Source organism: Mobula birostris, chromosome 12, assembly GCF_030028105.1.
Source record: "Mobula birostris isolate sMobBir1 chromosome 12, sMobBir1.hap1, whole genome shotgun sequence".
Lineage (NCBI taxonomy): Eukaryota > Metazoa > Chordata > Chondrichthyes > Myliobatiformes > Myliobatidae > Mobula > Mobula birostris.
Window position 1 is genome coordinate 33,789,569 of NC_092381.1, and position 13,226 is coordinate 33,802,794.

At 43.6% G+C, this 13,226-nt stretch overlaps 1 protein-coding gene across 8 annotated transcripts in view; it reads left to right on the forward strand.

The window, feature by feature from the left end:
* Nucleotides 1-13,226, forward strand: part of LOC140205826 (MAP kinase-interacting serine/threonine-protein kinase 1-like) — an 83,796-nt gene that overhangs the window by 34,395 nt on the left and 36,175 nt on the right. For all 8 annotated transcript variants that reach the window (XM_072273572.1, XM_072273573.1, XM_072273567.1 and 5 more), the window contains one exon: nucleotides 11,194-11,298. In XM_072273572.1, the coding sequence (XP_072129673.1) occupies nucleotides 11,194-11,298 (105 nt within the window). The remainder of the gene's footprint in view (nucleotides 1-11,193; nucleotides 11,299-13,226) is intronic.

The following is a 13,226-nucleotide window of genomic DNA, read 5'->3' on the forward strand; positions in this document are numbered from 1 at the left end:
GTCACCAGCAGCCAGCCAGAAAAGGCTCTGTTTATTCCCACTCTTTGCCTCCTGCCAATCAGCCACTGCTTTATCCATGCTAGAATCTTTCTTGTGATAGCATGGCTTATACTTGTTAACAGCATCGTGTATGGCACCTTGTCAAAAGCCTTCTGAAAATCCAAGTACTCAACCTCAGCTGATTCTCCGTTATCTATCCTGCTTGTTATTTATGAAAAGAATTCCAACAGATTTGTCAGGCAGGATTTTCTCTTGAGGAAACCGTGCTGATTATGGCTTATTTTATTGTGTGATTTCAAGTACCCTAAGACCGCATTCTTGATAATTGACTCCAACATCTTCCCCACCACTGAGGTTAGACTAACAGGTCTATAGTTTCCTTTTTTACTGCCTCTCTCTCCTTGAAGAGTGGACTGACATCTGCAATTTTCTAGTCTTCTGGAACCATTCCAGAATCTATTGATTCTTGAAAGATCATTACTAATGCCTCCACGATCTCTTCAGCCAGCTCTTTCAGAATACTGGGGTGTATATCATCTGGTCCAGGCGACTTATCTACCTTCAGACATTCCAGTTTCCCAAGAGCCTTCTGTTTAGTTGTGGTAACTTCACACACTTCATGACCCCTGACACCTGGAACTTCCGCCATACTGCTAGTGTGTTTCACAGTGAAGGCTGATGCAATACTTATTCAGTTCATCTGCCATTTCGTTGTCCTCTGTTATTACCCCTCCAGCATCATTTTCCAGCTGTCCAATATCCACTCTCATCTGTCTTTTACACTTTATATACCTGAAGAAACATTTAGTATCCTCTTTAATATTATTGGCTAGCTTACTATCATCTTCCATCTTTACTTTTTGTAGTTGCCTTCTGTTAGTTTTTAAAAGCTTCCCGATCTTCTAACTTCCCACTAATTTTTGCTCTATTATATGCCCTCTGTTTGTCTTTTATGTTGACAATGGTGGTGTGCTGAATTTAAAAAAATGTTATTTTTTAATTTAAGGGCTTTTCATTCGTAAAAAATGCTTTAGGAGTTGAAATTAATTTTTCCAGCCACTTGAATTCACTTATATTCATTTTAAAATATATTTACAACAGAATTAGTCAAAAGTTACATTAGATTTAGCAAAATCACTTGAAGGTGGTGAATGATTTTCAGTTATGTTAATCATTCTTTCATACTCTGGTTTGGACAGTGAGCAATGCATCAAACCTTACATTCTATCTGGAACAAATTACTTTCTGTATATGGTTGATTATCAAGCAAATATTCTAATACAATAGCAGAAATACTTGCTTAGGAACAGGTTTGGATCTTATTAATTGGCACACTTTCTCTATTTACTCATCTAAGCACATAAAAGTCGGTACATCTCTCCTTAATATTTGTTCAACCTTCTCTACAACCTCAGATTCTCTAGACCAGTGTTAGTCATTTGCAAAGTTGGTGGAGTATGTCTGCCGATTGTCATACCATGGGCAGGTGGACTGATGGAGCATGACTGGAATAGAGTCAAATGTGTGGATGAAGCATAACCTTCAACAGGGCCAGGGAGGATCTATATTGATGCAATTATTAAAAAGGCATGTCATCAGTTATACTTCATTAGGAGTTTGAGGCGATTTGAAATGTGGGAGGAAATCAGAGCACCTGGAGGAAACACATGCAATGTGGGGACAATGTACAAACTCCTTAAAGATGGTGCTGGTATTAAACTCTGAATTCCGATGCCTTGAGCTGTAATAGCACTGTGTTAACCACTAAGCTACTGTGGCATCCTGATGTAATGTTATAAATTAGCTTTCTCTTAGTTCTCTTGTTTACATAAAATCAGACGCTACATTTTTTTGCTTATGGGCACGTGTCTCCTTAGAAATTTGTACTCATTGCTTTCTCCCTCCTACTTTTATAGACGGTTTCAGGAGATGCATAGAAAACTCTGGTATTAAATTAGCTAACATCTACAACTTAACCACATCAAATTTATGTTACACATATTGGGGGAGAAAAGTAATCACATAATTTCTGGGTAATTTTGGGCTTTAGGTGATGTTGCTCAAATTTGATATTGTTGTCTGTGTCATCAAGCAGATACTTCATTACAGGAGTGTTTGGTATTGTTAAACGTATTCATTCATCCCCTCATCAGATTTGTATCTTTTGTAATTATTGTAATTTATCATTTCTTCCAGTAATAGCTTGTGACAGTAACAGATCTGTTTCTAAGCAAGTATTTCTGCTATTGTATTAGAATATTTGTTTGATAAATATCTATATATAAAAAGTCATTTGTTCCAGATAGAATGTAAGGTTTGATGCATTGCTCACTGTCTAAACCAGAGCTTGAAAAATTAATAGACATAACTGAAAGTCGTTCACCATCTTAAGTGATTTTGCTAAATCTAATGTAACTTTTGACTAATCCTGTTGTAAATATATTGTGAAATGAATATACAGTGGTGCTAGAAAGTTTGTGAACCTTGTAGAATTTTCTCTATTTCTGCATAAATATGATCTAAAATGTGATCAGATCTTTACCCAAGTCCTAAAACTAGATAAAGTGAACCCACTTAAATAAATAACACAAAAACGTTATTCTTATTTATTTATTGAGAAAAATGATCCACTATTACATGTATTTGTTGGAAAAAGCATGTGAACCTCTGGGGTAATGTCTCCTACAAAGCTATTTGGAGTCAAGTATTCCAATCAATGAGATGAGATTGGAGGTGTGGGTTGTAGAGGTGCCCTGCCCTATATAAATAAAAAGACACACAAAGTCATGTTACTGACAGAACCTGATCTTCTCAAGAAAGATCTGTTTATGTGCACCATTCCTTGATCAAAACAAGAATAAGAATTGTGGAGATGCATGAAGCTGGAAAAGACTACAAGGGCAGTTCTAAAGACCTGAGTGTTTATTAGTCCACAGTAAGAGAAATTGTGTACAAATGGAGGAAACTTGGTACCATTGCTATCTCCCTACGAGTGGGCAGCCTACAAAGATCACACCAAGAGCACAATGTGCAATGCTGAAGAAAGTGGAAAAAGAGCCCAAGGGTAACAGCAAAAGACCTGCAGAAACCTCTAGAAGTCCCTGTTCATGTGTCCACTATAAGAAAAACACCGAACAAGAAGGGTGTTCATGGAAGGACACCATGGAAGAAACCACTGCTCTCCAAAAATAAAAACATTGTTGCACATTTCAAGTTTGCGAAAGACCACCTAGATGTTCTACAACACTTTGGGAACAATGTTCTGTAGACAGATGAGACAAAATTTAAACTTTTTGTCAGAAATCTACACTATTTTTGGAGGATGAAGGGCACTGCACACCAATGCCTAAGGAGGTGGGGAGGGAACGTCGACTCAGACCTTAAGAGGCCTGCATCGGGGATTTTCATGCCTTACAAGGCACAGATTGGAAGTCTGTGTGCCACACGGACACTAGAGCAATGTATGGTTAAGTGCCTTGCTCAAGGACACAAGTACGCTGCCACAGCTGAGACTCGAACCAGCGACCTTCAAATCACTAGATGAAAGCCTTAACCACTTGGCCACGTGCCCAAGCCTCAACCCAACTGTGAAGCATGGTGGAAGGAGCATCATGGTTCTGGGCTGCTTTGCTGCCTAGGGCCTGGACAGCTAGCAATTGTTGAGGAAACAATGAATTCAGAATTGTATCGAGACATTTTACAGGAGAATGTCAGGGTAGTGGTCCGTCACCTGAAGCTTAGAAGTTGGATAATGCAACAAGACAATGGTCTGAAAGACTAGGGTAAATCCACAACAGAATGGTAGAAAAAGAAGAAAATTTGTGTTTTTGAATGGCTGAATCAATGTTCTGATCTTAATCCTACAGAAATATTGTGGAAGGACCTGAAACAAGCAGTTCATGCAAGGAAACACACCAACATCCTAGAGTTGAAGCAGTTTTGTAAGGAGGAATGATGTAAAATTCCTCCAAGTCAATGTGCAGGACTGATCAACAGTTACAGGAAACATTTAGTTGAAGTTATTGCTGTACAAGGGGGTCACACCAGTTACTGAAAACAAAGGTTCACATACTTTTTCCAACAAATAATGTAATAGTGAATTACTTTTCTCAATAAATGAGCAAGTATAATTTTTTCTGTTATTAATTGTTCTCTTTATTTTTAGGACTTGTGTGAAGATGTGATCACATTTTAGGTGATATTTCTGCAGAAATAGAGAAAACTCTACAGAGTTCACAAACTTCCTAGCACCACTGAAAATGAGTTCAAGTGCTGGAAAAATTTAATTTTAACTCCTAAGGCACTATTTTCTAATGAATAGCCCTTACATTATAAAATACATTTTTTTTTTAAATTCAGCATACCACCATTGCAAAGCATTTGAATGAAATCAGTTAAGTTCAGGAGCAAGGGGTGTGGTGGTTAAGTGAGAGTGGTGCAAGTGGTTTAGTTATTGCTGACAATCATTAAGTGCTTGACTGCCGAGAATTGTTAGTGAGTTTGTCTCTGGCAGTTGGTAAGCAATGGGTTAGTAATGTTTGGTTGCTAGGGATCAGTGTGGAAGGTTAGTGCGAATATAATGTGAGTTGCTTGTTACATACACCTGTTAGGGTGCATTCTCCAGTTACCTTATAAGATAACCGTAGCCTTCAGCCAGGAGCAGATGTCATCAGGTGGTTCCTAACCTTCACCGAGTGTTTCGACCCTTAACCACGACACTCTTCAGTTGGTGGGCCGGCAGTGGTGGCCAAATCACTGCCCATCTGTTCCTGGCTTCCAGCTCCCCTCCTCTCGCCTACTCCAAATCCAACAAGAAGCTTGTTCTGCCTCTTCCCCCATCCTATGAACTGCTTGTTTTTTTTTTTTGCTCCTTTCGTCCAGGTCCAGATCTGACAACAACCGCCATGCTGATTTGGCTGGGAAACCTCTGCAGCTGATCTCCACAGGGAACAAACATGCCTGCCACCCCTTGTCTTTACTCTCCTGCAGTAAGGACTGGTACCTCAAGGCCTTTCTCTTGTGGGCCTCCTCCCATCCCTCTTCCCACGGCACAGTCAACTCGACCAGAATTATTTTCTTGTCTTCCGTTGACCGCAGTACAATGTCCGGGCGTAGGGTTGTGTGCACCATATATGGGAACTTCAACCTCCTTCCCACATCGACCCTCATCTTCCAGGACCTGGCCGTTAGCAGATTGGGCTTTGGTTGTTTGGTTACGAAAGGCCTAGCGGCCTCTTTGATGAAGGTGATGGCCTTCCTCAAATCTGTGCCAGCCGTCCTCATCTTGCATCTCTCCTGCTCTAGTGTGTCAGCAAGAGCCAGAAGCACCTTATCATGGCGCCTCCTATACCATCCTTGAATTAGAGCTGTTTTACACCTGGACAGTATATGAGCCAGTGTACCCTTTTGACCACAGAGCTTACAGTTTGGGTCCTCTCTAATCACCCATGTGTACAGAGGTAATGGTGACGGAAAGGTGTCATACACGGATCGTAAGAGTTAGGAAATACAGAAGGGCTCCAGTCTCCATAACTCTGCCCATGAGATCTTGCGCTTAGGCAGATCCCATTTTGTCCAGGCACCCTGGGACCCTTCTTCCACTGCCTTTGAAATCTGCTTCTCTTCCTCACGGATCCGTATTCCTGCCTGTATCATGTCTCGCCTGTTCCTTATGCTTGCGTTTCCCCACTTCTGGAAGTGAACTGAGCTGAGGCCTTGCCGCCCGTTGCCGATGATATCTCGCAGCTTCAGAGAACATACTGCCTCCTCCACAGCTGCGTTGGCTGTCCACTTGCGCCCAGATCTGGTTGTAACGCCTGCTTGCTTTACCAAGACGTCATTAGAATCTCTCAAGCTTAATAAAGCTCTGCATTTTGCCACCTTGAATTCCTCCGCAACAGATGACAGAGGAAGCTGCAGTTGCCCAGAGCGAATGTAAAGGCCCACTGAAGAGAAGCTTGGGGGAACTCCCAACCACCTGTGCAGGTGCTTGTTGGTCTTCCTCTCGATGCCCTCTACGACAGTCATGGGGAACTCATAAAGTGTGAAGAGCAAGAGAAGCCTGGGCGGGAGGCCGTATTGGTACAGCCAGGTCTTGAATTTACCTGGAAGTCTGGATTTGTCGATCTTCTTCAGCTTCACAGCATTGGTGACATTGGCCCCATCTGTCAGTGACACACTTCACCACTTCCCCAAGCATTTTATTGGGTTATCTTCGATGGAAGGGATGACCTCACTCTGAACCTGGAGGCTAAACTTGCTAGTAACTTTGCCCTTTCTGATCACCATGCACCTGGACTTCTTGGCCTTGAAGGACATCCACGCCCAAGTGGCTACATTACCCAGGGTTTCCAATACCCATCTTGCTTGGACATGTGACACAGTTGTTATAGTGATGTCATCCATGAACAATGCCTGACTCCAGCGTTGGGCCGCGGGTTATATGTTCTGCTGATAATAGGAGGTTCATTCCCATAATAAATAGGATGGGGGAGATGGTGCGCCCTGTTGGAATCCTCTTCTGGAGGTCCTGCCAACTAGTTGTGAAATGGGCTGTTGTAAATCTGAGTTTGAATCCTCCTAGGTAGATGATGAACATGTCTCGAATAGCCACTTGGATGTAGTAGTGGTCAAGTCCTTCTAGGATGAGGTCATGTGGAATAGACCCCTAGGCGTTTGCGAGGTCTAACCAGACAACTGTTAGGTCGCCTTTTTTCTGCTTGGCCTCACAGATCAAATGGCTAATCATTGAGGTGTGCTCCAGACACCCCGAAAAGCCTGGAATACCGCCTTTCTGGAGGGATGTGTTGATATAGCGGTTTTGCGTCATGTAAGAAGTCGGCCTTCTTGCGAGCACAGAAAAGAAAATCTTACATTCCATATCTAGGAGTGGAATTGTCCTAAACTGGGCAATTGTGGAAGAAACCTCTTCCTTTGGAATAAAGCATCCCTCTGCCAATTTCCAACTTGATGGAGTGGTACCTTTGGCCCAGATCTTTCTCATGACCTTTCACAGCCTCCGAAGAAACTTTGGGCATTTCTTATACACCTTATAAGTTATGCCGCTTGGGCCTGGGGCAGCTGATGCTTTAGCTTTCCGGATGATGTCCTGGATTTCCTGCCATATAGGCTCCTTCACATTCAGCTCAGTTGATGGATTTTCCGGTCTACGCACAGCCCGATTGATTCCTAGTTTCTGACCCCTCTGTGGGTCACTGTGTGCCTCCTGCAGGACTTCCTCTACCTCTGGCTTCGAGCTGGATAGTATACCAGATCTTTGTTGGCCGAGATTAGTTCTGGTGAAGCTGAATGGATCTCTCACAAACTGTGCTCGCCTTTTCTCTTTCTTCCTTCTTTGCTGTCGCAGATGTTCTGCCCTCCGGAGTTTGCACAGCTTTTCCTGCAGCATACTGGTTAAGTCCTTTATACCTTCTTTTTCGGCCAGTGAGCTGGTTTTAAACCTCTTCTTGAGTGCCTTTAATTCTCCTCTCAAGCGACGAATCTCCATTTCCCTCCTATTTGGTTGCCGCGGTAACTTCAGCTGGCTTTTCTGCTCCATTGGGCCAAATCATTCCTTAGCTAGATTGTACGCTATGGCCGTGAGTGAGTCGATCTTTCTGTGTACTGGACCTGCTAAGGCAACTTCCAGGATGCCGTCTAGATCATCATCGAACTGCATCCAGGCGACGTTGTCTGACGATCTAGGCCATTTGATCCTGTCTTTCCCTGACGAATGGATTGGGGTAGCCGAAGAGGAACTCACTTGGTCTGTTGTTTGGTGCTGAGGCGACTCAAGTGTGGAGAGATCTTCAGCTCTGTGAGGTGCTTCCTGGCTGGAATTCTCCTTAGTCTCACCGGACACTAAGTCTGTGCACTGCACTTGGGTCACCATTGATCCACATCTAGACTTGCTCTGGTGTATCTTGAGCCCTCTGATGTTTTTGCAGACTTTCCCGCAATGACATCTTACCGTGAATTCCTCTCCGGTCAGTGTTGTTTGTTTTAGCTTCCTCGTAGTCGTGTTTCCTGTCCTGGCCGTTGCCGGTATGACCATCCTGTTGAGTCTCTCATCCTCCCTGCCCCCCCCCCCCCCCCCCCCGGGAGACTCTGGGGGTATTGCTCTTCGTGTTCAGTCGTAGCTTGAGTGGTGCCCTCTTGCGAGTGCTGCCCACAAGGTTGCTAGCCTTGTGAGCCCATGCCAGTCTTTCCTGGTGGTCAGCTGTCTCTCCAGCGTCACCGACCTTCCTCGTGCTATCCAGTCTTTCCTGGAAGCCACTGGTACAAACTAGAAATAACTTGTTACATACACCTGTTAGGGTGCATTCTCCAGTTACCTTATAAGGTAACCGTAGCCTTCAGCCAGGAGCAGATGTCATCAGGTGCTTCCTAACCTTCAACGAGTATTTTGACCCTTAACCACGACACTCTCCAGTTGGTGGGCTGGCAGTGGTGGCCAAATCACTGCCTGTCTGTTCCTGGCTTCCAGCTCCCCTCCTCTCGCCTACTCCAAATCCAACAAGAAGCTCGTTCTGCCTCTTCCCCCATCCTACGAGCTGCTTGTTTTTTGCTCCTTTCATCCAGGCCCAGATCTGACAACAACCGCCATGCTGATTTGGCTGGGAAACCTCTGCAGCCGATCTCCACAGGGAACAAACATGCCTGTCACCCCTTGTCTTTACTCTCCTGCAGTAAGGGCTGGTACCTCAAGGCCTTTCTCTCGTGGGCCTCTTCCCATCCCTCCTCCCACGGCACAGTCAACTCGACCAGAATTATTTTCTTGTCTTCTGTTGACCACAGTACAATATCCGGGCGTAGGGTTGTGTGCACCACATCCGGGAACTTCAACCTCCTTCCCACATCGACCCTCATTTCCCAGGACCTGGCCGTTAGCAGCAGATTGGGCTTTGGTTGTTTGGTTATGAAAGGCCTAGCGCCCTCTTTGATGAAAGTAATGGCCTTTTTCAGATCTGTGCCAGCCGTTCTCTTCTTGCATCTCTCCCGCTCTAGTGTGTCAGCAAGAGCCAGAAGCACCTTATCATGGCGCCACCTATACCATCCTTGAATTAGAGCTGTTTTACACCTGGACAGTATATGAGCCAGTGTCCCCTTTTGACCACAGAGCTTACAGTTCGGGTCCTCTCTAATCACCCATGTGTACAGATGTAATGGTGACGGAAGGGTGTCCTACATGGATCATAAGAGTTAGGAAATACGGAAGGGTTCCAGTCTGCATAACTCTGCCCATGAGACCTTGCACTTAGGCAGATCCCATTTTGTCCAGGCACCCTGGGACCCTTGTTCCACTGCCTTTGAAATCTACTTCTCTTCCTCACGGATCCGTACTCCTGCCTGTATCATGTCTCGCCTGTTCCTTATGCTTGCGTTTCCCCACTTCTGGAAGTGAACTGAGCCGAGGCCTTGCCGCCCGACGCAGGGGTTGCTGATGATATCTCGCAGCTTCAGAGAACACACTGCCTCCTCCACAGCTGCGTTGGCTGCCCACTTGCGCCCAGATCTGGTTGTAACGCCTGCTTGCTTTACCAAGACGTCATTAGAATCTCTCAAGCTTAATAAAGCTCTGCATTTTGCCACCTTGAATTCCTCTGCAACAGATGACAGGGGAAGCTGCAGTTGCCCAGAGCGAATGTAAAGGCCCACTGAAGAGAAGCTTGGGGGAACTCCCAACCATCTGTGCAGGTGCTTGTTGGTTTTCCTCTCGATGCCCTCTACGACAGTCATGGGGAACTCATAAAGTGTGAAGAGCAAGAGAAGCCTGGGCAGAATGCCGTATTGGTACAGCCAGGTCTTGAATTTACCCGGAAGTCTGGATTTGTCGATCTTCTTCAGCTTCACAGCATTGGTGACATTGGCCCCATCTGTCAGTGACACATTAAACCACTTCCCCAAGCATTTTATTGGGTTATCTTCAATGGAAGTGATGACCTCACCCTGAACCTGGAGGCTAAACTTTGCCCTTTCTGATCACCATGCACCTGGACGACTTAGCCTTGAAGGACATCCTCACCCAAGTGGCTACATTACCCAGGGTTTCCAATAGGTTCTGCTTCTGGGAATTGGGGGCTGAAATTTGGACTTACAAAGTAGTATTCCACACAATTAAAACTAAAGTGTACCTTTGAGTAATGCAAACAAAATGCTGGAGGAACTCAGCAGGTCAGGCAACATCTATGGAGAGGAATAAAGAGCTGATGTTTCAGGCCAAGTCCCTTCATCATTTGAAAATTTGGTTGATTGCCTGAGCTTGGCAAAATGTTTGCAGATATTTTGGCACCAATTGAGGAGCCATCATCAGTGCGCAGTTGAGGGTGTTGTCTGCTCAGAATGCCAGTTTATGTACTCTCCCGGGGTCCAAATGGATATTGATTAGGTGTCGCAATCTGGTTGGTTGGCTGGTTCGAGACACATGAACAGTTTAGCAGTAAAAGATTCTGATTGGCTAGCTTCAAGGGAGGTCAGTTGGAAGTGTTTGCTTCGCTGTCCAGATCCCGAGATTACTGGTGATCTGTTGATTGTTGACATTGTTGTTTCTCTTTTTTCGTTGATAAATCCTTCTACGGTAAACCATGCTTTGAGAAATTCTCATTCTTTTTTGTTCTTGCTTGAGACAGACTCTGGCTGTTGTCCATTTGAAATGGTGTCGTCCTTCGTTTTCTTGTGCTGATACTAGCAAGAGTAGGTCGTGCCTTTTGCACGTACCTCCCTTGAAGCTAGCCAGTCAGAATCTTTCACTGCTAAACTGTTCAGTGTTTTGAACCAGCCAACCAAATCACAGCATCTAATTAATATCCATTCGGAAGCTGGAGGAGTATATAAGCTGGCATTCTGAGGAGAGGAACCTCAACTGCGCACTGATAATGGCTTCTCAATTGGAGCCGAAACATCTGCAAACATCTTGCCAAGCGATCAACCAAACTTCCAAATAGCCAACCTGATCTACTAATATTCCACAATATTTCAAACCCTTCATCATCTCAGCCCGAAACATCGGCTCTTTATTCCTTTCCGTAAACGCTACCTGACATGCTGAGTTCCTCCAGAATTTTGTGTGTGTTGCTCTGGATTTCCAGCACCTGCTTGATCTCTTGTATTTATGAAGTGTATCCTATTTTGTGTTTCTTTTTGAAAAGTGGTGTTCATCAAAATTAACCTTTAAAAATAATCTTTGGCCTCTAGGCTCCATCCTAACACACATTCAAAGAAGAAAGCACTTTAATGAAAGAGAAGCAAGTATTGTTGTGAAAGAGATCGCAGCTGCCTTGGATTTTTTGCATAACAAAGGTAAGAACTGCCATTTTGTTAGGGAGATGCCAGTATTAAACTAGAGGTGCACTAATTTTTGGAGTCCAAGACTTCAGAACTATAGCCATGACATTTGCTAGCCCCCAGATCTTTACTATGTTCAGTGCTCGTCTCTGTTTCTGGATATCACAAGGATAGAATCAAATTGGCTGAAGATTAGCTTCCGTGATGGCTTGACCTTATTATGAAGCTGCGCTGAATGATCAACTTGGTGTCTCTGGTTGATCATTTGTTGCAAATTCATAATTCTTGCCTTTGTCCTTCGCATAGTGTGTTCTGTCATTTGGGAAGAAGGGAATGTTCTTGGAGCCTCATTCTCCTTTTAGCTGTTTAACTAACCATTACCATTCACAGCTAGTTGTGTTAGGACAACAGAGCTTTGATCTGATCCATTGATTGTGGTATCTCTGGTTGCTGCTTGTTATTTTTGTTGGAGTCAGAACACACACAAGGAAAGGTGGTTGTGGTTGTAGTAGCTCAGTCAATACAGTCCTAGGATATCACTGCATGAGTTCCTCAGGCAACTCTTGATGGCTTCAGTGCCTTCAGTCGCTCCATTGATCACTTTAATAAGCTCAAAGGTGTGGCTGTTGGTGAATTTATGCATGATCCAGTTTCAATTGCTCCCTCTGACCAAATGAAGCAGTTCATGGTTGCAATGTCCCAAGATCCTTAAAAGTTTCAAAGTACATTTATTAAAGAATGTGTAAATTATATAACCTTGAGATTACAAAGTGAGAAACCCGAAAGAACCCAATTAATAAAAAAAAAGACCAACACCTGATGTGCGGCGAAATGGAAAAAAAACACATCATGCAAGCAATAGACCCTGATACCAATTGAGAAAAGAGAAAACGTAATGAGTTAGTAAGCTCTCCTTTAATATTTGATTTTGTAACTGGAATCATTTGTTTGTTAACCATAATGCTTCCATGTAACATATCATCTTGCCAACACTTGAGTTTGAGTGTTATACCCGCTTTCTGTTCGAAACAAAGTCCAATAGCTGAGGTACCATACAACTTATTATGCTCTGTGTGACGTCTGTAACAAGTTAAATTTTTTTGCTTCTGTGTTTTATGGAGTATCTAGAGGCACCGAGTTTCCAGTATTCAATGGACATTAAAAGCTCAATATCTGAAGAGAGTCATAGAGCATTGAAACAGACCCTTCAGATAATTGTTCTGGCCATCAGCACGTATTTACATGAATCTTATGCTAATCCAATTTTATCCTCCCCTCACCCCCAGTGTGATATTCAGGCTCATTGGTTATAAAAGGGAAATCATCAGAGATAAAACAAGGTGAGATAACTTGGCTTAGGACATGATCATAGATCTCTAAGAGAAGAGAGAGAGAAACTTAGAATTCTTGCAGCAGAAAAGGAAACCATTACTTCAAGAACAAGTAACATTCACACAATGGAAGTGCCAAGCAATAACTCTATGTCGTAAGAATGTTATCATTACCCTGAATATTGCTCACGAAATCCCCCACCAACTTTTGGGGTGACCAGTGAACAAACCTTATAAATACTATAGCTATGAGAGCGTTATACTTGTAATAGTTGGGTATCTGGGGCCAGTGGTATCTCCTGATAGCCCAAAGCCTTTTCACTGCCTACAAGGTTACAAAGTGTGATAAAACAATCTACTTTCCTGAATGAATGCATTTTCAGCAATGGACAAATCAGCCTGCTTGATTGGTACTCCTTCCACAACCCTAAACATCATTCCCTCTATCGTTCATAAAGTAGCTACAGTGTGTGCCATCTAAAAATAATCTAGTTGCACACCTTAGCTCCTCTCACAGTACCTCCTACACTACAGTCTCTAAATCAAGAAGGAAAAATACACTGGTGACAAATATTCCCCTGGAGAGTTATTTAAAATGTGTAATGCTGCAGT